The 27,864-nt window shown below is 39.7% G+C and overlaps 2 protein-coding genes across 9 annotated transcripts in view; one reads left to right on the forward strand and one right to left on the reverse strand.

Annotated features, from left to right (window-relative positions):
• Window positions 1–2,717: 2,717 nt before the first annotated feature.
• N4BP2L1 (NEDD4 binding protein 2 like 1) lies at window positions 2,718–24,517 on the forward strand. 4 transcript variants are annotated; one of them, XM_065901768.1, is made up of 5 exons: window positions 2,750–3,061; window positions 19,081–19,208; window positions 19,519–19,607; window positions 21,639–21,707; window positions 23,039–23,230. In XM_065901768.1, exons 1-5 carry the CDS (start codon window positions 2,871–2,873, stop codon window positions 23,093–23,095), a joined length of 534 nt encoding a protein of 177 aa, XP_065757840.1. In that variant the 5' UTR covers window positions 2,750–2,870; the 3' UTR covers window positions 23,096–23,230. The 4 variants fall into 4 exon arrangements, with proteins under 4 accessions (XP_065757842.1, XP_065757841.1, XP_065757840.1 ...); XM_065901767.1 differs by lacking the exon at window positions 21,639–21,707 and adding an exon at window positions 21,513–21,589 and having other exon boundaries at window positions 2,758–3,061; window positions 23,039–24,517; XM_065901769.1 differs by lacking the exon at window positions 19,519–19,607 and having other exon boundaries at window positions 2,746–3,061.
• Window positions 24,518–26,346: 1,829 nt separating this feature from the next.
• BRCA2 (BRCA2 DNA repair associated) overlaps window positions 26,347–27,864 on the reverse strand; it is a 51,698-nt gene continuing 50,180 nt past the window's right edge. For all 5 annotated transcript variants that reach the window (XM_065901748.1, XM_065901745.1, XM_065901749.1 and 2 more), the window contains exon 27: window positions 26,347–27,609. In XM_065901748.1, coding sequence (XP_065757820.1) covers window positions 26,968–27,609 — 642 coding nt within the window. In that variant the 3' untranslated portion in view covers window positions 26,347–26,967. The remainder of the gene's footprint in view (window positions 27,610–27,864) is intronic.

Consider the following 27,864-nt stretch of genomic DNA (forward strand, 5'->3'; position numbering starts at 1 on the left):
AATAGAACTTTAGAGCTGAAAAACCTGATTGGATGAACTGAGGGCACGAAGGAGTGTTAATCGCAGGGATCCTCTGACCCAGGGAAGCCCTCCTTTCTGGAGGCTGCCAGCTCGTTAGGGCCAGTGAGGATCTGACCGTAGATGTTATCTGAGAGTAGTGTGGCCCTCAGAACTGCTGATGTGGTCACTGACTGTGTTTACATTACTCCTCAGTTGAAGTTGTCCCTATCTTTGTTCAGTCTTAATCTTAAGTAAAGCCCACGCTCAGACTCATTTACTGAGAAGGCAGTTCAGGTCCATATACAATTATTGAGCACCTCTGAATGTCAGACGCTGTGTTAGCTCTTGGGGTGACAAGGGTGACACTGTCTTTGCCTTTGAACTTAGTCTAGTGGGAAGAAACAAGATACACAAACAGCTTTAAGCAAACTGTGGTTCTGAGGAATAAATTGGGGAAAACAGAGCCTACTGACTAGTTAAATCTGAGAGCTAAGAGAAAGGAGAAGTGTCTAGGGTCACTTTCAGATACTGCCCGCCATTTTCTCCTCCTCCAGCTCTCCCTTCCTGGGGCTTTACACACTCTCTTAGAGTTCTGTCTGTCCCTTGTACTTTCTTTCAACAGATCCACTTTGGGTGGGGGGGTGCACAGACCTTAAGTGTGATCCCGAAGCCCCGACTTCAGCTGTCTGCTCTATTCTCCATCTTTGTACAGGGCAGGAATTTTCAAAGCGCTTGCCTCCAGCTTAAGACCTCTCTTCTAACAGCACACTCACATTTCCCAGCACCTACTTCACTGCTCCAGCTGCCACCGACACTGCAGTCTCGGTGTGCCCAAACTTCTAGTCCCCAAAGCTGTGTGTCCTCCTGTTGCCCTATCCATGCTGCCTGGGACACCCTCTACAGAAGGAAATAGAAATGGACAGAAGTCTCCTGCAACACTGTCTAATAGAAATATGTCAGCCACATACATAATTCAGACTTTTCTACTGGCCACATTAAAAAGCAAAAAGAAACATGAAATTAATAATATACTAACCTAATGTACTCACCATACTATCAACACATGAATATAAAAGTTATTGAGCTATTTTTACTTCATTTTTTTCATATGGAACCTTTGAAATTCAGTATGTATTTTAATCTCACTTGAAAGTGAAAGTGAAAGTCATTCAGCTGTGTCCAACTCTTCGTGACTTCATGGTCCAGGCCAGAATACTGGAGTGGGTAGCTGTTCCCTTCTCCAGGGTATCTTCCCAACCCAGGGATGGAACCCAGGTTTCCTGCATTGCAGGCGGATTCTTTACCAGCTGAGCTACCAGGGATGCCCCAATCTCACTTGGACCAGTCATATTTCACCTGTGGCTTGTGACTCCTGTATTAGAGAACACAAGTCTAGAATGGAAAGGTAGTATTTGAGACTGGGCAAAAAGTTCTTAAGAAGTATACTAGGATACATAGAAGTATATGATATGATACATACACGATAAGCATTACTATTTTTATGATTCATCTATAGTCTCTGTTCCTTATGGTTTTCCCCTAATATTTAGAGAAGCTTTTGAAGTTTCAGTGTTTCTCAGCAGTGCTAAAAATCCTTGCTCCAGTGCTGGAAAGGGATATGTCAAGAGAGAGTAGCTCACCTCCCTGTCCTCCCCTGCCCCTCCCTAGTAGAACCCCAAGAGGAAGGTGAAATTCTGAGCATAGAGCCCCTCCCTACTTGGAGAGTGCCTTCCAGAGCTCATTGTGCAATTCCTGGGTTTTGTTTTAGAAGTAAATTGCTTTTCTTCACAGTTCCTTTTCAAAATTTTCATACCTTAGCTGCCAGAAACAAAATGTATTTGCTTTACAATGGTTATTACAGCCCAAGCCACCATATATCTGGGATTTTTCCAAGATGGTGTTAATTTTCAACATTGTCTCTTTCAGTCCATGCGTCTTGGATTTTAGTTCAGAAAATAGGATCTTTCTATCACACTCTTGAGTGTGAAATATTGGAAAGTACTGTGGTGATCAACCAACTGGCGCTCACCAGTTCCCGGAACTTAGAACTGAATTCTGGATGCTTCTCTCTAGTGTCAGTAGACTGCTCCTTTCCCTGGGGAGCTGAAATAGTTTCTGGGGAGACCACGGCTTTTCAGGCAACAAAGCATGTACCTGGGCAGTAACCCTTCTTTCTCAGGAGGCCTACTTTATACTACTATTCATAAATCGATCTGAGTTTTAAGGGGTGCCTTGTTTTGAAGAAGAGATTTCTGAAGTTATGTAGAAGCAACAAAGCTTTCTAAGAATATTTTTGGCAGAAGAAGAATTAAAAAAAAAAAAGGAATTATACAGGTCCTGGGAGAGTGGCATTAGCCACTGGGACACCAGCCAGATATCGGTGCTCACAAACTGGGGGAGACTATGGTTTTTACTGTTACTGTTCAAAATGCTGTTCACGTTCTCTTCGTCAACTAAAATTATTTCACTTTCAAGGCCTAGTGGGCGGTGGGATGGGGTAGGGCTTTTGCAGAAGGCCTGCCTTCTACGCGGGCGGCCCGGGGAAGTGCCCAGGGTCCCGCTCGGTGGGCCCGGGGCGACGCGCGCAGGGAGGTACGGGCTGGGCTGGAGGTGAGGGTGGGCGCTGGGGGGGAGTGGAGGTCGGTCGCCGAGGTTTTCGTGGCTGTCAGTCTCCCAGCGTCCCCGGCTTTCCAGGTAGGGACGACCCCTCCCACGCAGCGCGGTTCGGGCGGGTGGGAAGGAGGGGCTGGGCTGCGAGCGCCCGCCCCTCCATCTATCACATGGCCGGAGAGCCACAAAAACAACAGCTTTGGCCAAGACCGTGACTTCAGGAAAGGGAACGCAGGGCTCTCGCCGCCAGCCCCCACCCCATGGAGGAGAGTTTTCTTGAATCCTTTGGGAGGCTGAGCCTCCGGCAGCAGCAGCAGCAGCAGCAGCCGCAGCCGCCTCGGCCGCCAGCCCCGCCACCCCCGCGTGGAACACCTCCGCGCCGCCACAGCTTTCGGAAACACCTCTACCTCCTGCGAGGCCTCCCGGGCTCGGGGAAAACTACACTGGCCAGGTAATGATGCGCCGCGCGCCGAGTGCCCGCCGGGCTCCGGTCCAGCCAGCGCCTGCCGAGGGAAGCCGGGCCACCCGGTTCCCGGCCGGGCCGCGGGCCTGAGACGCGGGGGCCCATGCCGCGGGTTCCCAGGCTGCGCCCTCGCGGGAGGACGGTGGTCGGCACCGCGCCTGGCGCAAGCCTCCATGGCACCGCCCCCACCCCCCGCGCGGACCCCGCCAGCGGGGCTGGATGCCTTCACCCCCACTCTCTCAGCCTGGGGTCGGGGACCCAAGGGCAGCCCTCTTCGGGAAAGCCCGATGGCGACTGCAGAGGAAACCGCCGGGCCGCCCGCTGGCGCACAGGCACCCGCCACAGTGCGTCAACAGGCGTTTTAAACCGGAGCGGAGACGATCGGGGGCCCGGGGTCGGGGCCGGGCCAGGGCGCACGATCTGTAGAATATCTGGCGGGTGGAGGCAGCCCCGCGTGTCCTTTGGCGATTGCGAAGGCGCACAGGTGCCCCGGGGAGGGGGTCGCGTGGCCTCGCAGGCCGTCACCGACACAGCCTTTCTACTGTGCCCAAGGCGCCCAAATTAGTTTACCCGCGAATTGCGTCAGCGGCCCCCGTACCGGGTCAGCGTGAATGACACGGGCTTGTTGCCTTGGCCACCTTGCTAGGCCTGCCGCTCCAGCCTCAACTCCCACCACTCTGCAGCGTTGAACTGTTTCTCTCCTTGGCTTTGCTGACGCTGGCCCGCCCGCCTGGTTTGCCTTTGCCTGGCTTGCCCTCCGCTGCCCTTTGCCTAACCGATTCCAACAGCGCTTTAAAACTCTCTCTTATCCTCGTCCTCTGGGCTCCTCCGCTTCCTGTTTACACCTTGGGCTTTGCTCAGTGCTGCACATGGTTTTGTTTATCCTGGAAGTTTCTTGAAAGTGGGGGCCATATCTTATCCTGCAAAAGCACCGTGTCTGGCAGTAGTGTGTGTTCCGTCGAAGTGGTTCCTGGCCCTCAAAGAGCTTTCCATCTCACCAGAGACATAAGGCTAGCAAGCTGTAGAATCACGGGGGCTGGCTGTGGAACTGTGGAACCTTAGAAAAAGAATCCAGGTGTCAGTGTACAGTCAGAAGCGGATTTGAATGGTACACAAAGAACATGGGAGGAAGGGCTAGGTCCTTTAGGGTCAGGGAAAGATGAGAGCCCTGGGGATGTGCTGCCAGTTAGGATTCCTGGCTGATTTGCTTTTAGCAAAACCTTATTGCTGCATTTTCACAGATTCAAGGGACAAGTGACTTCCAAATGGCCACTGGTATCCTTTTCTAAGAACCACACACATTTCAATAGGTCTTCTCTCTGTATGAGTGGAGAATGGGGAAGCCTTCCTGGAACCTGGCAGAACTTGGTTATTTTATGATACAGCCATGGTTGGTACATCTCTTACCAACGAAAGACCTCCTGCAGTCAAACCCTGTTCAGTTTTTCTTTGGCCTTGCTGACCTGTGGCCTCTCACACACTGTGTCCAAGAAGTGAATAAACGTCTTTGGCCAGATTTTGTTTAGAGTTACCCAGAGGGGAATAATACTGTGAGCTCTGGGCGCATAGAATTGAACAGCAGAAGCGGTGGGTTTTGGGTCTCACTTTCTTCATCTCCAAAGCTAGTGCGTTGGCCTGGTTTATCTTAAGGTCCCTTCTGGCTCTGACATCTACACTTTTAAGATTTTAATTCCTGGTTGACTTTGGCTAAGCGGAAGACACTGGATAAGAGAACAACTTATTAAAGAATCTCTCTCTAGGGATGGCTGCCATGAGCACTGGTCTGGAAGTCTGAAGAGTGTGCCTTTAGATCCTCATTGTCACAAGGCAGTTGGTAACTTTGGACAGTCACCTAGCTTTTCTTTACTTTCCTCATAAGTGAATAGTAAGACAGAGATTAGGTTAGATGATTTACTGAAGATCTTTCTAGCTCTTAATTTCTAATTGTAAGACTTAAGAGTGTTTTGTTAATAATGGCTAGGTAAAGAGCTCTGAACTTTGAGTCAGTTTATGACTTTTCTTTTTTTTTTTTTTGGTTGCACCCAGTGGTTCATGGGATCTTAGTTCTTGAAACAGGGATCGGGCTTGTGCCTCTGCATTGGAGGTGCAGAATCTTAACTACTGGGCCACTAGGGAAGTCCTAATTTATGGCTTCAAATCTAAGCTCTGCCATGGAATAGCTGTGATCTCAACTCCTCAGTTTCCTTCCCTGTTAAACAGGGAAATCTGCTCTGCCTACTTCAGAGGACTCCTGTGAGGATTACATCTGTGTGAGAGAACTTGTTAAACCTTAAACCACCATATACATTTTAAGAGGCATTCATTTCTGCTGAAGATGTTGACCAGCTGAGATCATCTTCATGGTGTTCCTGGGGAGAAGCCTGACTCTGAAGTGAAGGAGGCAGCTCGGAGCCGACGTTGTGAGTTCTTTTGATAGGCTGGACATGGGTAATTCTGAGAACACAGAACTTTGGCCCTGCTTTGGGGTGGGTTGTGCATTTTTTAAAAAAAATTTTTAAAAAATATTTGTTGTAGCATGGGGGATCTTTTTTAGTTGTAGTATGTGGGATCTAGTTCCCTGACCAGGTATCGAACCTGGGCCCTCTGCACTGGGAATGATGAGTCTTAGCCACTGTCCCAGAGAAGTCCCTGGTTTGTGCATTTACATGGAAATCAGGAGAGCAGGCAAGGATACAAGTCACAGCTCAGCAAGGAAAGAGGCCTGCAGTGAGGATGTGGGATGTCACAGGCCATTTGTGGGGAGAGAGGGAGGATTGCAAATTGTTTTAAAAAAAATACACGTAGGTAAGAAAGTAGTAAAAACTGTAAGGCTATCGTATGTATTGTTGGATTCTGGGAAATTCATATTTTTATTATTCTATGTTTATTCCAAATTTTCTATAATGAGCTTGTATTTCTTGAATCAGAAAAATAAAACTTAAGAAAAAATGGGAGGAGATCTGTTTTTTACAAATGCAGGTTCATCTTTTTTTCTACTTAACTTTCATTTCTCATTTGATTAAAAAAATAAAAATGCTTTTGAAATTAGGCTCTGTCTGGTCTCCCAAATCAATGTTAGATTTCTGTGCTTTTCATCTGTATGTTTTCACACTTTGCAGGGACTGGAATGTGGAAAACATTATTTAAATTCTTTGGGCATGTTAAAAAACAGTTGAAGTTTTTATCTGCCTTAAAAATTTTAAGTACATCAGAGTACTAAGAAATCAGCTTCTCTGCTATATGTGTTTTATCACCTCTATTTCATTTAAAAAGCATTTCAAAAATAGGTTATTGCCATTGGCCTGTAAACTCTACTTCCAGGAATTCATCCTAAGGCAATCACTGGACAAGTGCGTGAGATTAGAGGGATGTTCAGCACAGAGTTTTGATGTCCTAGAAAAAAATGTGAGCCAACTTAAGTGTACAAAATAGAGGATTGGCTTATAAGTCACGTGTCATTAATGAAAACATGGATGTACGTTTGACATCTATGTTCTAATATACACAAAAATTCCATTTCCTGTTTTAAGAAATATGTAGAAAGATAGGTATTTATAGTTGTTGATTTTAGGCAGTGGATAGAATACAGACTTTTGCCCCTGACTTTCTCAGTTTTTCCATAACAAGTACATATTGTTTGTAAACTTTTTAAAGGTGAAAATAGCTTTTTAAGTTAGCTGAAAATAGTTTTATTCAATAACTTTGCTCGATAGACATAGGTTGTATGATGAAGCATTTATTAAAAAACCAAGTAAATAAGTAATTTTTTATATAAAGGGCTTCCCTAGGGTTATTCTTGTCTTGGACATACCAGGAAGTTTTTTTAATCTGTAAGAAGACTGATTTTAATTACTCAGGGCTATTAATTGTTTAATTATGAACTATTTTATTACATTTTATTAGCCTATGAACTAGTATAGATCATTTGAACACCTCAGGTTCTTTTTCATTAAAATGGAGCTAATATTCCTTTAGTTAGTTTATTGTGAGGATTTAAGATATTGTGGTAAACAATGATCCTGTGATTATGAATGTGAAAGCACTGTAGAATGTGTGGGCTACATAAATACCAACTATTGTTAATTATTTGATAGTCAACAATAGCAGTATTTCCTAAGTACTGATAAGATTATTAACACCTCAGATGGTAAAGAATCTGCCAGAAATGCGACCTGGGTTCAAACAGGGTTGGGAAGATTTTCTGGAGGAGGGCTTGGCAACCCACTCCAGTATTCTTGCCTAGTGAATCCCCATGGACAGAGGAGCCTTGTGGGCTGCATGCAGTCCATGGTGTCTCAAAGAGTTGGATACGACTAAGTGACTAACCACAGTGAGGTATATATACTGTAAGGTTGAGAGGAGGAGCCTACACAAGACTAACAAATGGAAGATAGTAACCAGCACACTGCTGTGGGTAAGTAAAGTCTCATGGGAAATAGCCTCTTCTGTGCTGGTGGTGGTCAAGGCCAGTGGAGTCACTGAGGCTGGTTATTAGGAAGATAAGATAATTAGGGAAGAGCTAGTCTCCTCCATGTGGAGGTGGTTCTCAAGCTGGCCTTGAAGACCAGGAGGATGTCTGAAGACCAGAAAGCCAAGGAAAAGGATTAGCATCATACATAAGAAGATGGAGATGGGAAAGACCTGAGTGTTCTAGGCTCACGAGGAGCAGGGCTTGATTGCAGTGAATTGTTCATATTGAGTGTGTTGGTTAGGTAACCCCAGAGCCAGACCATGGAGAATGTTAAAAAGCTGGCTAAAAAGTATAGGATTGAGAGAGGAAATAAAATTCCAATTCCGAGACCCTTTTACCCTCAGCAGGTGATCCAGAACTATTTGTTTCCACAACTGAACTGATATATACACATTTGAATCTGCACCTGTTCTTTCCTCTGACTTCAGTGAAAACATCTGTGGACTTCTGTGCTTTCTTCTGTGTGTGTGTGTAATGTCCCCCCTTTGAGGACATTTTAACTATTTTTAAGTGTCCGATTCAGTGCTATTAATTACGTGATTTGCAGTCATCACCACTGTCTTTTATAAATTTTATCACCACAAACAGAAACTTTGTACCCATTAAGCAATACCTCTCCCCTCCCCTCAGCTCCTGGTAACCTACCTCTGATCTGATTTTCTGTTTCTGTATTTGACTACTCTAGATACGTTATGAAAGGGGAATCATATGGTATTTGTCCTTTTGTGTATGGCTTATTTCACTTAGGTTAATGTTTTCAGGGTTCGTCTATGTTATAGCATGTGTCAGAATCTCATTACTTCATAACTGAATAATATTGCCTTACATGACTATATGACTAAAATGTCCTTTTGAAATGGCAATAGTTTAAGGTAATCTTTTTTTTTTTCTTTTTAATGGTCTTGTTTGAAAAATTAAAAGTTCTCAACCTTAAGTCAGTTCCTGCATTTTTTTTTTTTTAAATCTTTAAGTATGAGTCAAAGTAAAGCCTGGGGACCATGCTTTAGGACACACATCCTTTGCAATGTGCTAGTTTGTTTTGGCACCATCAAAAATGGTTTGTGATATGGTTTCAGTAGGCTCAAAGGATGCTCACTGACAGCTGTCTTTTCTCCTTATTCATATGTCTGGACGACTTGGAATTTTCCATCAAGAGAAATACGTTTTCATTATTTCTTGGCACCAGAGCTATCCAAGGAGGTGAAAGGATGCTTTCCTGATGTGATGCAATGATAGAACAGAGATGGGGACGAAGGTATACTTTATAACCAAATGCAGTTTAAAAAAAATATGAGAAGCAGTGGGAAGAGGGGATTAGTTAGGTTAACTAAGTAGTGAGTAATTAGACCCCAGAGCATACTCGCTTCACAGTGCTCTGGGCCATGGTCACCTCAGACCCCATGCTCTGAGGCTAGGGCTCTCATAAGTAAAAGCAAGGTCAAAATAGAGAGTTTGTACTAGTCCAGGTCTGTGTGTATGAAAATTAGAGCATCAGGCAGGCGACATCTCAGATTTTTAGCTCCTCAGGTCTACTTGGAGAAGCTACTGACTTTTTATATTTTTAGTGATTTTTTTTTTTTTCCTAAAGTGGTTCCTGAATCTCTTCTCCCCAGTGCTGAGAGTCCTTGCAGTGCCTCTCTCTGAAGGTTGGGAAGAAAAAGGACTATATATGCTACCTATGTTCACGGAGAGTAAGAACACACAGTGCAGTGTTTATGTTCACAGTCATTCACTAGAAAGGTAACAAAGGAGAATCACAACCACTATAGTCCGTGAGCTATCGGGGTATGGGAAGAAGATCCTACTGAATTGGGGCAATGTAATGTCACAGGTGTGGTTATGATTAGAGAAGCAGTAGAAATAGAGAAAGAAACGAAAGGGGAAGAATATTTTCATAGGAAAATTTCAGGAAATGATCAGGAAGTTCTTACAGAGTTCATCTAGTCCAAGCTGAAGACACTAAACTCTAAGAAGTTATATATCTTTTTAAAAAATTTTATTGAAGTGTAGTTAATTTACAATGTTGTGTTAATTTTTTCTGTACAGCAAAGTGACTCATATATATATTTATATATTCCTTTTCACATTATTTTCCATTATGGTTTGTCACAGAATATTGAATGTAGTTCTCTGTGTAGGACCTTGTTGTTTATCCGTCCTACACATAATTGCCTCTGCCAATTCCAAACTCCCATTCCTTCCCTCCCCTCCCCCTTCGGTAACCACAGGTCTGTTCTCTATGTCTGTGAATCTGGTTTTTTTCATACATTACGTTGATTTGTATTGTTATTTTAGATTCTACATATAAATGATATCATTTGGTATTAGTCTTTCTCTTTCTGACTTTATTTAGTATGATAATCTTTAGGTCTGTCCATATTGCTGCAAATGGCATTATTTCAAGAAGTTATATATCTTGATCAAGGTCATAGGGATAAATTCTCCTTATTTCTAATCAGACCTTTTTCTTTTGCACTAAAGGAAGAGGCTAGTGAGAGTGACCTGATCAAAGTGTAATGAGGTTGATTTCAATCTGTTGTGTAATGAAAAACACTCGTCAAGATCCTATTAAAAGAGCTTAGTTTATCTGTATTTCAACTGTCAGGGTAAGGAACTCACATATTATTATGTGATTCCTTCTCTTCTCAGCATGACTAAGTTGACCAGCAAAGCATTAAACACAGGAGAAACCTGTGGCATTGCTGAATTCTCTGGAAAGTTGCTGTTCACACACAAGACACTGAAAGGAATTTCTGCTGGAAACTGCAGTGGAGTCACATGAGGGCTAACTGGGAGTCTGGTTTGGAATCTCATGAACATGCCCTGCTTTGGAGATATGAGGGTGAGAGTGAGCAGTAGGATGACCTGGGAACTATTCACTGGGGTGCCTTTAGCCCCTGTGGCTTGGCGGGTCCATGAAGCTGGTGATGGCTGAGCTCCATCTACCTAAGGGCAAGGCTCAGCCTTGGCGGTGCAGTTGGCAGCAGCGAGAAGATCAGCCACACCAGGCCCAAGCTTTTTACAGCTATGGCTCCCTCCCCGTTCTCCTCAGGTTACTGAGTTGCTGAATCTGTTTCCTGCCTCCCAGCTTAAAGTCATTGAGGAGGATACCAATAACATCTAGAGGAAGTACTGGTCTAGGAAGAATTTTCTTTCCCAGTCTTCTTTGGGGATAAACCTTAGGTTCTGGTAAAATTCTCAACACATAAAGAGTAAATAGAAATTCACACAGGTTCTTTTCACCCTATACAACATTTGCATAATTAAGATAACAGAACCTGATATTTAAGAACCACTCATACACTTACCAAATATCTATTATGTCTCATGTAAAATAGAGCACTGAACAAAAAAGACAAAAATCCCTGCCTTCATGGAACATATATTCTGTCTGGAAAAAAAATTTTTTTTTTTTTCTGAAAGAAAGAAGGAAATTTTAAATAATACCTGCTCTACAGTTTCAAAAAAACAAATGTTTCCATTTCTATTCCACTTGAGGCTAAACCCTCAGGAGATGTTCTACATATTCACAAGGAGATTGGCACAGTGATGTTCACTGAAAATTTTGTTTATGGTACAGAAAATTGCAGACAACCTCAGTGTCACTAGAGAAAGAAGATAACTGTGGTTCATTTTAAAAGCACTCAGTTACAGTGGTTTAGTGTAAAGCTCTGAGGCCAGAAGCCTGGGTTTTAATCCATGTGTGCCACTCACTTGCCTTTTTTCCCCCCAGCTTTATTGAGGTGTAACTGACACATTATGTAAATTTAACGTGTATAGTGTATTGACTTGATATCTTCCTGTGTTGAAAAATGGTTACTTCTGTAGTCTTGGCTAACACCTCCATTGTGTCACATAATCACCATTTCTTTTCTGTGATGAGAACATATTAAGATCTACTCAGCAGCTTTCTGGTGCATAATACAGAATTAGCAGTAACCACCATGCTGTACATTAGATCCCCAGAACTTAGTCATCTTTTACTTGGAAGTTTGTATCCTTTGACCGACATTTCCCACACCCTCAGCCCCTGGAAACCATCACTGTACTCTGTTTCTATGAGTTTAACTTTTTTAGATTCCACATATAAGTGAGGTCATATAGCATTTGTCTTTGTCTGATTTATTTCACTTAACATAATGACCTTAAAGTTCATTGATATTGTCACAAATGGAAGGATTTCCTTCTTTGTCCTGGCTGAAAAATATCCCATTGCATGTATTTACCACATTTATCCATTTACCCACTGACAAACACTTGTTTTCATATTTTGGCTATTCTGAATAATGCTTTAGTAAACATGGGGAGTATACAGATAACTTGAAGATCCTGTTTTCATTTCCTTTGGGTGTAAACCAGAAGTGGGATTACTGGATCTTACGGTAGTTCTATTTTTAATTTGTTGAGAAACCTCCATCCTGTTTTCCACAGAGGCTGCAATAATTTACTTTCCTTTTAACTGTGCACAAAAGTTTCCTTTTCTCCACATCCTCATCAACACTTTTAATTTCTTGTCTTGCTGATGATAGCCATTTAGTCAGGTATGAGGTGATAGTTCACTGGGATTTTGATTTGCATTTCCTTAACGATTAACACTGTTGAGCACCTTTTTATGTACCTGTGTGCCGTTTGTATGTCTTCTTGGGGAAAATGTCTATTCAGATCCTCTGCTCTTTTTTTAATTGGATTTTTAATTTTTGTTAATGAGTTGTATGAGTTATTTACATATTTTGGTTATTAACCCCATATCAGATATATGATTTGGAAATATTTTTTTCTATTTGACTAGTTCAGTTGCTCTGTTGTGTCTGATGCTTTGCGACTCCATGGACTGCAGCATGCCAGGCTTCCCTGTCCAATAACCAACTCCCGAGCTTACTCAAACTCATGTCCTTCAAGTTGGTGATGCCATTTGGTAGATTGCCTTTTTATTTTGTTGATTGTTTCCTTTGCTGTGTAGAAGCTTTTCAGTTTGATGTAGCCTCTTTTACTACTTTTTGCTTTCGTGGCTTGTACTCTGATGTAATACCTAGAAACTGATTGCCAGGACCAGTGTCAAGGAGATTTTCCCCTACGCTTTCTTCTAGGAGTTAAATGCTTCAGGTCTTACATTTAAATCTTTAATCCATTTCAGGTTTTTGTGAGTGGCTTGAGATAGGGATCCATTTTCATTCTGTTTTAACCACATAAAAGCTGAAATTTTAGATGGATTCAAGAGTGAAATATAAGAGAACATAGATGAATATTTACATAATCTTGGGTTGGGAAAGACTATTGTAAATGTATTATCAAAGACAGAAAGTAGAACATAAAAGATGAGTTTATGTGACTAAAGGAAAGTTCTATTAATTGAGACTTGTATGTTAGAGTTCATTATAAACAAAATTAAAAAGAAATTGAGGTACTTAATAAAGATTTTACCAATTCATTTGGCCATAAACCTCCCAATAAGGAGGTTTTATCAACAACCACAGGACATGAAAATGAAAATGCAGTTCACAAAAGAATATCTCTAAATGAGTAGCACACATAAGAAAAAATACTTAAACTTGCTGAGAATCAAAGAAATTGAGGACAAACTAAATACCTGACCACAGAATATTGGTTAAGTAAATTATGGTTCATCCATATGAATAACTCATCAAAAATAATGGCATAATATGACCCAGCAATTCCATTGCTGGTCATACATACCGAGGAGACCAGAACTGAAAGAGACCCATGTACCCCAATGTTCATCGCAGCACTGTTTACAATAGCTAAGACCTGGAAGTGACTTATATGTCCATAGGCAGACGAATAGATAAGAAAGCTGTGGTATATATACACAATGGAATGTTTCTCAGCTATTAAAAAGAACACATTTGAATCAGTTCTAATGAGGTGGATGAAACTGGAGCTTATTATACAGAGTGAAGTAAGTCAGAAAGAAAAACACCAATACAGTATATTAACACATATATATGGAATTTAGAAAGATGGTAACGATGACCCTATATGCAAGACAGCAAAAGAGACCAAGGTGTAAAGAACAGACTTTTGGACTCTGGGAGAAGGCGAGGGTGGGACGATTTGAGAGAATGGCATTGAAACATGTATATTACCATATGTGAAATTGATCGCCAGTCCAGGTTCGATGCATGAGGCAGGACGCTCAGGGCTGCTACACTGATACGACCCTGAGGGATGGGATGGGGAGGGTGGTGGGAGGGGGATTCAGGATGGGGGATACATGTACACCCATGGCTGACTCATGTCAATGTATGGCAAAACCCACTACAATATTGTAAAGTAATTAGCCTCTAATTAAAATAAATAAATTAATTTTTAAACAAAGAAAAAAATAATGGCACAGAATCATACTTCGTAAGGTGGGAAATAGTTGCTGTGGAAATAAATTTGGTGAAAAGAAGTTGATGTTCTCTGCATTATGTTTCTGTTTTTATGGAACAAAATATCAGATGAGAAAAAAAATTCTGTCTCCTGGAAAGACAATCAAAATATTAGTATTTTTAGGTTGAGGAATATAGGAACCTCTCCTGTTTTGCAGTTTTCTCTTCCAAAATATTTTGCCTTGAATATGTGTTACTTTGCTAATTAGAAAGGAAAAGTAGTATTTTTAAGGCTGGTGTAGACCAAGACACAGGAGCCAGCTTGAGGGGGCACCTGCTGGGCAAATTTGGGACAATTTGAGCATCATAAAGAAAGACGATGGTAAGCATTATTAAAAGGGGAAAGGGAAAGAGTGCTCTTCTTTACTAGACAATGCCACCTAGTAAATACAGAAGAAATTACATGAAGTAATCAGTATTCTGCTATTCCCAGTGTAATAACTCATTTGGCAGTGATCAGAAATGAATATAAAGCTCATTGAGGGAAAGGTTGTTGGGGAATAGGATGTTACACGGGGCCTCTTGTTACATCAGCCCCCCTCCCCCAACTCCAACATGATGTAGTATCACAAGGGAAGCAATGCTAGCTGATGCTACCTGTTAGCCAAGTGATAAACTTAGCCGGATGGTACAGATGGTCATCACGTGCAGTCAGGTACGCAAACATCACCTCTGTATTTTCCTTCCAAAATGTTCAATCTGGATCTAATTATGAGGAAATAATCAGGCTAATCCAGAATGTGGGGCATTCTCAAGCCAACTGACTAGACTCTTCAAAAAGGGAAAGCAGGGAGGGAGGTTCACGAGAGAGGGGGCAAATATATACCTATGGCTGATTCATGTTGATGTATGGCAGGAACCAACACAATATTGTAAAGCAATTATCCTTCAATTAAAAGTATTTTTTTTTTTTTAAAAAGGGAAGCCAGAGAAGGCATGAAGACTAGATTAAGTGATACTAAAGAGGCGTTAATAGCTAAATGCTGTACTTGAACCTGTGAAGATATTATTGGTACCGTGAAGGAAATTTTAAATTAGAAAATCTATTGACATTGGCTATTTTTTTTTTTTTTTACATTGGCTATTTTAAATAGCTAAGGGCTTCCCTGGTGGCTCAGAGGTAAAGAATCCACTTGCAATGCAGGAGATCCAGGTTCGATCACTGGCTCGGGAAGATCCCCTGGAGAATGGAATGGCTGCCCACTCCAGTGTTCTTGCCTGGGAAATCCCATGAACAGAGGAGCATGGTGGGCTACAATTCATGGGGTCAGAAAGAGTTGGACACAACTGAGCAACTGAGCATTGCATGCATTATAAATAGCTGTAATATAAAATTATAATATAAATTAGTATATAATTTATGTATAGTATATATTTATAACATTTATAATTTATAATTCCATTTTTAAGTTGTGACGTGATTATTTAGGATAATGTTATTTATAGAAGATACTTGATAAAGCATTTAGGAACAAAGTATCATGATGTCTGCAACTTATTTTTAAATGGCACATCAAAAATACACATGTGAGAGAAGTAAAATAAATGAGGCAAGACGTTAACAACATTGTTAACAAAAATGTTAATAATGGAGGGTAAGGAGTGTTCATAGTATTCTTTCAACTTATTTTTATAGGTTTGAACATTTTCTAAATATAAAAGGTTGTGGAGGGAAAGTTTAGGTGGAAATAAAAAGAGGGAAAAACATGGAGTAAATGAGACTTGAGGAATGTGGGGACCAAATGCAAAGTATGGATCTTGTTTAGCTCTTGAGTCAACAAACCAATTGTAGGAATATATTTATAAGACAATCAGGGAAATTTGAACACTGAAAAGATATTTGGTGAAATGAAGTATGAAGCAGATGAAACAAAACTGGCCATATAACGATAATTGTTAAAGCTGGACCATGGTTATATGGGGAATAATTATGTTATTCTATTTTGCATGTTGGAAAATTCCAATAATAAGGGGTACAATTCAAAGTTACATACTAATGTTGGACTTTATCAATGAGTGGGTGAGTGACTAATAGATATCTAAATATATTCAAATCGTTCTCTATTATTAAACAAAAGAATTACACAAAAGAGTGATGCTATGAAATCAAGATTAGAACCTAAGTTACTCTCATAGTAGTAGTTTCAGGTGAGTTTGGGGGGGCACTGCAGAGGTGAAAATTATGTGGATGTAATTGTCTTTTTTTTTTTCCATTCTCTCCATTTCCCTAATGCATGAGGCTCCTGATCACCATAAAGGAAGCTAGAGCCGGGGCATTATGCTCGTCACTTCTGAAGCTGACGGAATGGTATTTATTGCTTCCACTGAAGTTTGAGACTCTTAGGATTGCTTAGTTCACCAGTTCTTCATTTAGTTGGGAGAGCTTTTAAGTCTTGTGTATTCAAAATGCACCATGACTGCCAGTGCTGATTTAACATTCAGGTGAAGCTAAAACAAGTTTTGAAGGAACGATCATTCAGTAAGATCAAAAAGTCAATTCTTTCATCATCTCCAGTCCCCCAATTCCATTAGAGTTGTAAAGGTGAAAAACGGTCCTATTTTTGCCTGCCTGTTTGTTAGGAGGACCATATAGGCTATAGTCACATGTGTCTTGGGAAATGATGAGCAGGTGGTTCAGCTCCATAGTGGTCCTAAACAATTTAAGGCAAAATTTTGCAAACAAGGTGATACTTTCTTTGCTGTGTTTTCTTTTTTGTTTTTTTAGAAGGGAATGGAATTCAAATAAAATGTGAATTGAACACATGCCTTAAAAGGTTTTTTTTTTTTAAATGAAAAATTAGAGTATTAACGTGTAGTAGGTAATATAAACCATAAAGAGGAGATAAAGCTATGTCTATGAGAAGAAAAACTCCATTCTGAAAATGACAAAACCAAACCTGTAAGTGGCAGACTTAATAGGAAAACAAATGAAGCCAGATTTAGAAGGGATATTTAAGAAGTTTTGGAACTAATATCCAGAGTTGCTGAACTTAGTACACAAAAGATAAGGAAAACAAGTTACACAATATTATTTAAACTCTGATTGAAGCTTTCATGTTTAGACTAGATAATATTGATGAAAATAATTCAAAAACTGTAAAGCATTTACAAATATAAAATATGCACACCTGAAAAGGCAGTTAGTGTTGCCCTTAGATTTTCTTCTAAGGTGTCTTTATAATAACTGTTTGCCCTGGAGGTTAACATTTGGATATCTGATTTGAGCTTTTCAGTTTGAGTATCTTTACAGTCAAAAGACATTTACAAAGAAACTATGCAAATCCGTTTTATCAGATCTTTATACTTGCCTTTCATGTCCGTTTCTGTATCTGTGGTGTATTTAAAATGGCCATGTTTTCTTTGCCGCCTCTCCTAGCATGTACACACTCCAATGCACTTTTTACTACGATGGCATGTAAAGAGTTTTGGTTGGAAAATTTGACTTCATTTGTTATTGTTAATAAAATAACAGTACCCTGTGTTTGTACCTTACCTCTTAAAAAATGTTTTCCCGTACCTCACCTCATTCCATCCTTACTAGAAGCTCTGTTTAATAGGTCGTGATATTATACAAGTTTTCAGTCAGGAACACAGAAGCTTAGAGAGTCCGCATGGCACTAGTAGAATGGCAGGAACTGAACCTAAGTGTTTCAAGCTGCTTAGGTGCTTTACTCATTATCTGTGGTTTCAATGCCTTATGCTCTTTCCTGATTAGAGAGAATTCTTCTTGATGGAGAAGAACAAACAGAGCTGAATAGTTCTGTTTTCTTTTTATATTTCCTGCTCTTATGTTCCAACATTCCCCCCCCCCTTTTTTTTAAATCGTACTTATTTTTGGCTGCGCTGGGTCTGCGTTGCTGTGTGGGCTTTTGTCTAGTTGTGGCAATCAGGGGCTACTCTCTAGCTGTGGTGTGCGGGCTTCTCACTGCAGTGGCTGCTTGTTGCAGAGCATGGGCTCTAGGCATGCTGGCTCGGCAGTTGTGGTGCACAGGCTTAGCTGCTCTGCAGCATGTGGGATCTTCCCAGACCAGGAATCAAACCCACATCCCTTGCATTGGTAGATTCTTAGCCACTGGATCACCAGGGAAGTCCTTCCTCCAACTTTTAAATATCTTTTTATTCTTAGCAGGGCCATTTTGTCATGGACTGTATCTGACTGGTGAATTTGTTTAAAGTTAGAATTACGCTGGGGAGCAACACAGGGAGAAGGGAGAGAATCGTGTGCTCATTGTGTCAGGCACTGTGCGAGGCACTTCCCCAGGTTATTAGGTAGTCATCTTCACTTAGCAAGATGGGTGCTGTTATCCTCCATTTTTATAGGTGAGGAAAGGAAGCTCAGAGATTTACTTTGTTACTGTCTAGCACAATAGCCATCTTCTCCCCCAAAGAAGTCTGAATAAGGATTTCATGTGGAAATATCTTCTCTCTGAAGTTATTTTGTGCAAAACTTCATATGCTTTATTTTTTTCCCCCTGCTTTAAAGGGGGGACTCCATGATGCTTTTTCTTTTTTTCTGTGTGTGACATTTTCATATTCAGAGAGAGTGATAGAAGTTTAGGAAAGTCTAGGGAATGTTGGATCTGCATCTTCTTCTGGTTTTAGAATTTGGTTTAGGTCACTGCTAAAATGTTACCTGTTAGGGGTAGCACACACATCATTTTTATCTACATTTCATACCTCAGCAAGAACCAGTGTCTCACATGGGTCCTTATGGAGAACAGAGCTCCAAGGCGAGGGGACCCAGGACAGGTAAGGGGGTGCAGGAAGGGGCTGCAGCAGGGGTCCTTGGGCAGTGGTGCGTCACAGAGGAATGTCAGTGAGGGCTGTGCCCACTCTTGTCACCCCTGTAGCGAAGCCTCCAGGGTTTCCTCTAGAATCAGTTCTGGTAGCTGCAGACATCAGCGCCGTGGTGACCAGCACTTGTTAAAGAGTTGGGCAACATACCAGTCCCCTCTCAGCCCTCTCCTTACCCCTATGAAGGAGTGATACCTTCTAGAGAGAATCTCTCTTTTTAAAATGAATTTCAACAACTCAAACCTGGTGGTCTCACAAGTGTAAACTGCTAAATGTTAGAGATGGAAGGAAATGATTTATAGTATGAAAATGCATGGTCATAAAATAATCTTTGTTTCCCCACTCTCCAGACAATTGCAACACGACTTTCCCAGAGCCCTGATTTTCAGCACGGATGATTTTTTCTTCAGGGAAGATGGTGCCTATGAATTCAATCCTGACTTCCTGGAGGAAGCTCATGAGTGGAACCAGAAAAGAGGTGACAGATTCCTTTCCAAGCTCCTGGGAAATCCTCTTGTGCACATAGATTGTAGCTCCTGCAAAATGAAAAAAATTTATGGAAGGAGCTTAATCTAAAGTTCTGCCATGTTTTCCCCTCAAACAGAATGCCAGAGTGTAACCTCCCTAGATTCCAGGAAAAAGAAAATTTTTGATAATGGGTTCTGAAGTAGGTGGTATTAAAGTTGTGTAATGAGGCCATCCTGTAATAAAAATAACAAAATATGGAGTACACTCGCCCTTCTGTGATTGTTGCATGTTGTTCACTGTTATATAACATTGTGTTGCAGCAAGAAAAGCAATGAGGAATGGCATATCCCCCATTATTATTGATAATACCAACCTCCACGCCTGGGAAATGAAGCCCTATGCAGTCATGGTAGGAAGAAGTATCATTCTGAATTTTCAGTTCTGGACATTTTGTGAGAAAGTTGAAACATTTGTTCTTTCTTCTTTTTTTGGTCTCAATGATCTCATATTCATTACTAGTAGTTCTCCCAGGGATCAGGTAAAGAGGTTTTATTTTAGCGTTTCTCTGCCGTTCAGTGGCTGAAATTTGCTGAGATGCTAATACTACCTCAGGGTACATTTTAAAAATAGCCCTTGGTCTGAATTCTTGACAGCATTCTGTCTTGGTTGTTTTCCTAAGGGAAGGCATCCATAGGAGCATCTGCTGAAACCTGCTGAGAAGTGCTGGACTAGGTGATGCCTCCAGTGGAGCTGGAGATGATATCCATAGGACAGTTCTGTCTTTGCCACGCTGGGGACTTCAGGACTGTGGGTGCTGCTGCTGCATGGGAGTTCCAGGGCAATGAATTTCTTAGTTTAAACACAGATTCAGGAGTAACACTGTAACCCTATTAAGATATTAGAATACAAATATAAATGCACGTATAAGGTAACAATTCAGCCGTTTACTGTCAGGACAGTCAGATGAATGAAGCAATGTGTACATTTTTCTTTATTTATGAAGAAAGTCTGATCTATTTTTCAGACAGATGTCATCTTTTGTGCTAATATGTTTTCATTCCTTACTGTGTGTATTAAGGAGAAAAGATCCACAAACATACAGGGAGAGGAAGAAGACAGCTGAGTATTCTCCCTACTTGGCTAATTTTAAAGTGAATCTCTCTAAAACTGGACTCATGGCAGCCTGTTTTTAAGCCTTTTTTTAATATTTTGGGCAGAGTAGCTTACATAAAGGTGTGTTTTTGTCTAGATACTTTCATCAGTTTTACTTAGGCCCAGACTGTGGGACTTTGCTGAATGTAGGAAAGAATGAGCATCAACTTTGTGGTTACTTCAGTTCATGGATCAGACATCCACTTAGGAGAAAAATGGACAGGGATGTGAAGAGTCGGGTTAATTAAGGCACAGCTCAGAACCAAGAGGCAGAGCTTAACTGAGAGTGGCTTAAGGAAAGTCATTTTACTTTTTATTTTCTAATTTCTAGACATGCACAATCTTTCCCAGCCATTCACAGCTACTACTAAGACACAGAAGCTAGATAGTTTCCATGTATAATATTTGATATCCTTATGAAATTAGAAGTGTCTATCTAAAGAATGAAGAGGAAAGAATGAAGAATAAATCCCCCATTTTATTCTGTATTTTATAACACAACAAACAGTAGTCATAACAGAAAGTTCAATTTGAGATAAAGTAAGTAGTAGTCAGGCAATGCAAAGAACATTTGATGTTTCCATGGAAATGGTAATCATTTTCTAAACTCAAGGAAATATAGCACGGTGAATTGAGCCAAACTATGTGGTATGGATGGGAGAGCTACTTTTTGGAGGGAAGAATATGTGAAGTATGTGGAAATCACTTTTATTTCCCAAGCTCTGTGCCTCTGGTACTCTCACTTTGTAAAGCAAGGTGTGAGGACTAGGCCAAGGCAGTTGATGAAAGTGAATCTACGATAATCACATGTACAGGACTTTGGGAAACCATTGGAGTTCATTGCTCATTCCTATGGACAGGGAATTTAAAACTAGTTCAACTATCTATCTTTTTAAAGGTTCAAAACAAAGAACTGTTGTCATTTTCCAACATAGTAGATAGAATTACTGAAAATTTATCATTTGGAACCATAATATAATCTGAGAGTGGCTAAGTATGGATATGTACCAACTGTATTTGTTAACATAAATTGAGGCATTGAATTACTGGTTAAACAAAAGGAATGTTAGAAAAGATTTGTAGTAAATGTTAAATGGCAGCATAAACATTCCCAAACATACATACCATGTCTTCAATGTTTTATGTACTTTTGAAAAATCAGGCACTTGAAAATAACTATGAAGTTATATTCCGAGAACCTGACACTCGCTGGAAATTCAACGTTCAAGAGTTAGCAAGGTACTTCTTTGTTTTTCTAGCTCCTCATTATGTATCCTGCTATTTTCAGGTATTTCAGACCGAACAAAAGAATCTTTTCAGGCTGGAAATGGACATGGTAGTTTTCAGGCCAGAAATGGTAATTCTTGGAAATTGATAACTTTGAAATTATTAATGTGAAAGACTTTACTTTGGGGTCAGTTTTCTAATATAATGCTAAATGCTAAATCTTAGCTTGGACTTGGTCCTCAACAAGGACATATTTAACATTCTGCTAAAATGCTTCTTCATTAATGGACATTTGAAAGCACTTTCCTCTGCATGGGATTGCACTTGTGAGTGGTGTTTTTGCACTTAGGCTAAACAAAGACCTTCAGATATTGAACAGTCTGTGGTTCATTTATGGTCTAGATGCTGCTTCTAGTTTGTAAAGCAATAAATGTCCAAATAATACTAACTTGTTGATTGAATGCATGGGTTCTGATAATTCATCATCTGTGCTATTTGGTAATGTCAATGATTTAAAGTAACCAGTGAGGTCAGAATTTACTTTTTAGGAATAAGTCTAATTCATCTTATGGTTACAAGCAGATAGTATTTCCCAAGTGATGTGTGAATCACCTCTGTCAGAATCACCTGAGGTGACTGTGAAACTCCTAGTTCATGGGGCATCCCTGGTGGTCCAGTGGTTGAGAATCTGCCTTGCAATGCAAGGGATGCTGATTTGATCCCTGGTCCAGAGGGATCCCATGTGCTGCAGAGCAGTAAGCATGTGCGTCACAACTACTGAGTCTGGGAGCTGTATCCACTGAGTCCACATGTCACAGCTCCTGAAGCCACACACCTAGAGCCTGTGCTCTGCAACAAGAGAAGCCACTGCAGTGAGAGGCCCGTGCCCCGCTGGTAGAGAAAGCCCCTGTACTGTGGCAGCAAAGATCCACCACAGCCAAAAAAATAAATAATAAATATTTTTAAAAGTCGTAGTTCATGGACCCCATTCCTAGTTGAAATCTCTGATAATTACATTTCAAAACTATATCCCCAATTGATTCTCATGTCCATGAGAATTGAAGAATGTTGTTTTAATAAGGATCTAGAACTATCTAGGACTGACAAAAGTGATTACAGATACATGCGTAACAAATTGGCAAACACATAAGAAGAGCTCATGGTGCTGTCTTATGTTTTGAAGCACAGAATTGAGATTTCCAGAAACAGCATTTTTTGATGTTTTAGCTCTTTGCTAGCCTCAGGGTAGCTTGGGGAGTGTGCAGGGCCGCATGAAAAACAGTTGAGCCGAACAATAACTGCCTAACACGATGTTTTGCTTTTGTCAGAGTTCCATCTTGAGAATAGGGAGTGCATATCTGTGTAATAATACAGGACTTGTAAAATACAAATACTTGTAAAATATAACTCATTTTGATATGCTGCCTTAACTAAACATTTGCATTTTTTTTTTCCACGTAGAAGAAACATTCATGGAGTCCCAAGAGAGAAAATACACCGAATGAAAGAACGATATGAACATGATGTTACCTTTTACAGTGTGCTGCACGCTGAAAAACCAAGCAGAGCGAACAGAAACCAGGACAGGAATAACGCATCTCCTTCCAACCGTGCAGGGTACTGGAACACCTATGCAGAGTTCCCAAACCGGAGGGCGCATGGCAGCTTCGCTAATGAGAGCTCCTTTAACAGAAGGGGTGGTTGTCACCACGGGTATTAGAGGCCTCTCTTACAGGCATTCCGAATTTTCCTAAATCAGTTTTTACTTCAATTTTTGGTATTTATTCTCCGTTCGGTGGTAGTCAGAGCTCTAATTCCAGTGTAAATAGTCAAGCCTGAGAGTTTCTGTGCAGAAGTCGTTACATGCCTCTTCAACAAGCATTTGTTAAAAGTGATCCTATGTGCATGGTCTGATGCTGGGAATTCTACCAATTTGATTAAACAAAGTCCTTTCTCTAGGGAAAGAACTAATTCAAAACTGAAGCCTGAGAACATACCCAAGAACGTAATCAGCCACATAGGCTCATTAATGAACTGTTTTTAATGTAAAGCTTCAGTAGCCCTTTCTCTGAAGCAGTCTATTTTTTCAGGAAATTCATCTCCATCAGGAAAGTTGGAAAGGTGGGGGAGAAATAGGTCGGAACAATTTTTTAGTGGCATTGCTACTTTTGATCATCTGTGTATCCAAAAATGTGAGTTGTGTGGCTGTAATGATGATACTGATTTTCCTTTAAGATGAAGACACTAGGAAGTATACACCTAAGGGAATATTGTCCTTCAAAGTAGACACTTTGGGAAATTATCCCTTTATTTTAGCGATGTGTCACTGTTAGAAATATCTGTTAAAATCTTAATAGTGATACGAGCTACTGAGGAAAATCAGTGTCGTTGTTTCAAGTCACATCTTGTGTTTTAACTACCACTTTATCAAACAGGATTAAACCTGTTTGATAACAGGGATAAACCTGTTTGGCTGTTGAGCTAACAGTGTACATAAAACAAGCCTGCCTTTATAAAACACCAATTTTTAAGAGGAATAATGAAGCAATTTTTAAGAATTATTCCTATAAACGTGTATTATCAGTTGGCAGCTCCAAAGTTTTGGGCGTACAAGGAATGAAGCATCCCAGGATGTCCTCACATGGAAACAGGAAAAGTCATGCTCCTCTTATGAGGAGCAGTCTCAGTGTTTTGTGAGGCTTTAAGACAAAGTTCTACTACAATTCTTTTATTAATATTGAATTTATGAATCCAAATCAAATTTTAACAGGTTGGAATCAGATTAATTTGGTGTGAGACCACGGATAAGACCATGTAGGAGGTATGCTTTATTTCTTGTTGGCCAACAACTTCTTTCTAATGTTTTGTGAAGCATTATTTTAAGTGTTCTATATAATGGTGCTTTTATGGTTATTAAAAATTATATATGGTATTGCTTTATATGGACTTGTCATTGAATCTAATTTTGGGGGGTTTAAGAAAATAAAAAACTTATTTACCATAAATACTACAGAATTCTACCCTATTAAGTACTAGTTTTTCTATAACTGTATTTACCCATCTTCTTTAATGACTAGGAGACACAGAGGTAAAGATAAAAGCAACTTTATATTTTACTTGTGTGTATAAATTATTTAATCTCTATACATTAGAAAGACTGTATTACTTTAATATTCCATATTTAGTACTATTGAAATCTATTCAACATCTTGATGATTACCAGCAATGATATGTAATTTTTTCATTAACATTTAAAAAAATTGATGTCTCTTTTGAGTAGCAAAGTTTGCACAACAAGCTAAAATTAAGTGAATTTGAATGAATCTAAAGTATAGTTTGGCTAAATTCTGTGTATCCAAGCTCAACACATAATAATCTAATAATAATGATAATCCACATTAACAGTACTCCTGTTTTCCAGACCCCAGATAGTCCTGGGTAATCCTAGTCAACGTGATCCCTAGGTCAGTGCAGAATTAGGTCAGTCTGGGTGGCTTGACTCATTTAGGATAGTAGAGGTGAGAAGTGTCAGAAAGTCCAGATGAGAGTTCCTTTGCTCAATTCCATAGGAGCAGCTGAAGGATCATAACTCAAGCCCCACTGATTTACTTCAGACTGTCTGCATAGGGTTTCTGGTTCACCTAGCTTGGACTGGGCTACTTTGTATTTGTCCTACTCTGAAAGAGCTCAGAATAGTTCCCTGATACATTTGCCTTTTTGGGAGCATAAAATCATTAATAAAATGCCACCAACTTTGTTTATCCCATCTAGAAATGACCTGTTTTTTCTTTCAACACCCATGACTCCTGATTTTTTTAAATTTTTGAACACTTAACACTGACTTGTTTTGTGTATTAACATTTGCATCACTCACAGGGTTGGCAGAGTGCTTTATATACGCAAGAGGCTCTCATTAAGTGTTTGTTGAGTAACACAAATCACTTTTACCATTTACCCCTTATCATGCAGTATACATTGCTGACTTTGTAATCATTAAATTATCACTTTTGGGGGGACAATATCTATATATACTCAGGCTTCACATTTTGCTTGGCTATATTATTTACAGTTTACAAAAAGCAGAGTGTATGTTAGATGTCTCCATTATGGGTAGTCTAAATGCTAATGAAAAATGAAGGAGGTTATAGCTTAAGTTTTTTCAAGAAATAAAAAGGCTGAATTCTTATAATTCTTTCTGTTCAGCTGAGACTCAAGTTTTATTCCCTGTTCTAGTGTATGGATCATTGGGAAAATGATTAGGATATGAAGACTAAATTGTTCTATGAAAAAAAGTTAAATCACATTAGTAAGACTGGCAGAACACTTAAGTTAGAAAGAATAGCAGAACAGACTATTATGTTAATTTTCAGAAGAGAGAAAGAACATGGGTCACAGTTATGGAAAGAAGGAAATTGCTTTTTAAAAGGATTTATTCTTGGCTTTAAGATGTGTTTATAATGAGATTTAAAAACATGATACTGCATATAAATTTAAGACATACTAAAACACTTTATGCTATTAGCTTCTAGTTTGAACTGCTTTCTCTTTTTCCTCTACTAAAGTTACAAATGAGAATACCATCTTAAATTGAATGGTTCTCATCTGCTTTAGTGGTTAGAGAAAACTAGGTTTAAAAGGGACTGCTTGTTGAATCCTGTGATAGGACTAAAAGCAAGGAGAATCAGTGCCAATTTGAAAGATTTTCTCTTAAGTTGCAGTCCAGGTGATCATTTTGTTAAGAAATAAAAACAAATTAACAATGAAGTCTGTTTCTGATTTAAAGTATTTCAACTTTTAATAAATAATTAAATTTTACAGATCAAAATGGCATCAGAAAAAGGAAGTGCATTGAGGGTTCTATTTTTTTGTAGTCATGCTGACTTAAGGATGAAGGACTGGTTGAAAGAAAACACCACTGTAATATCTTACTCATCCTGACTTTTTTGATCAGGGAAAAACTGTATTAGAACCAACATGTGCAGTATGGAAAACTGGTTCATAGTGGGTTACCTCTTAAAAACAAACCTAAAATGGAACTAAACCAAAAAGAATTATGTGAGTCAAAATTACTTAGTTTCCTGTAGTTGACACAATCTAAAAGAAACTGTTGTGTTTACTTCATTTGTAATACTTACAGTGATCGAACCCAGTCATAAAGACTTAGAGATTTTCTTGATTAGTTAATATACAGTTACACAATTTTAAGATATATAATTGAAATAAGAATATACCAATAAAGAAAAAGGGAAAGAGCATTGCTGTGATATACAAATACCAGATAAACTTTTAACTATTTCCTTCCTTTCCTCATTATGCAAATTCCAATGTAAAGTTTGAAACTGTATATGTTTTACAAACTAGGAAGGTTGAGTCAATAACTAATTTAACTATCATTTTTGTTTCTGTCGCCTTTGCAGTCTCTTGGATATGTTTTTTATTGCACTTGTGTCCTGCATATTAGTCTCCTGTTCTTCAGTCCTGGCTGGGGAATTCTCTCGTTCTTTGATCACAGATGTAGTGTAAGGCCTTTTCAGTCCAACATAATCCTTAAGACTAGTGGGAACGGTCCTGGTGGACCCACTGATAGATATAAGTTGATTTCCTCCTGCTGAACCAGATAAAAGGGCTTGGGTATTTATCAGTGCAAGTTCTTCATCAGCTATCGAATCACTTTCCAAAACAGAAATGTCGTTAAATTTTTTAAGTGGAGTCATCTGAGGAGAATTCAATTCTTTTTTCTTCATAGGTGTTTCATATTTGGTGCCACAACTCCGTGGTGGCTGAAATGCCTTCTGTGCGGCTGGAGAAACAAATGTACAAATGGGACTAACAGGTGGGGGTACAGGCAGTCTACTCAAGAAATCCAAGGCTCTTCTCTTTTTGCAGCTTTTTGGGTCATCAGTCTCTTTTTCCCCTTTGCAACAAGACTTTGAAGTTACTTGGGCTGATACAGGTGTGCAGACAGACTTCTCTTTTAGCTTACAAAGTGACAATGGACTTTGGTAATTCATCTCAATACTGGGAGAAGACAGCTAGTGAAAAATACAAAAACAAAGAAGTAGCCTATATAATTATGTCCTAATATACAAAATAAAATCAAATTAGCTTTTATTAAAAAATATTTAAAAACACAAATACCACACACTTTTACTCCCCTAGTGGCTATGATTTCAAGAGACATTAATGTTATTATTCTTATTCCAGAAGGAAAGATTGTTGCATAAGAGGATATAAAAATGACGTGAAAATAAAGATGAAAAATAGTTGTAGTAAAAGCAAAAAGGAGG

This window comes from Muntiacus reevesi, chromosome 11 (genome assembly GCF_963930625.1).
Source record: "Muntiacus reevesi chromosome 11, mMunRee1.1, whole genome shotgun sequence".
NCBI classification, from domain to species: domain Eukaryota; kingdom Metazoa; phylum Chordata; class Mammalia; order Artiodactyla; family Cervidae; genus Muntiacus; species Muntiacus reevesi.

Coding starts and splice junctions, on each gene's coding strand:
- N4BP2L1 (XM_065901767.1), top strand. CDS start 2,871: ATGGAGGAGAGTTTTCTTGAATCCTTTGGGAGGCTGAGCCTCCGGCAG. Junction 3,062..19,080: donor GGGAAAACTACACTGGCCAG/GTAATGATGCGC, acceptor CCCACTCTCCAG/ACAATTGCAACACGACTTTC. Junction 19,209..19,518: donor TGAGTGGAACCAGAAAAGAG/GTGACAGATTCC, acceptor ATTGTGTTGCAG/CAAGAAAAGCAATGAGGAAT.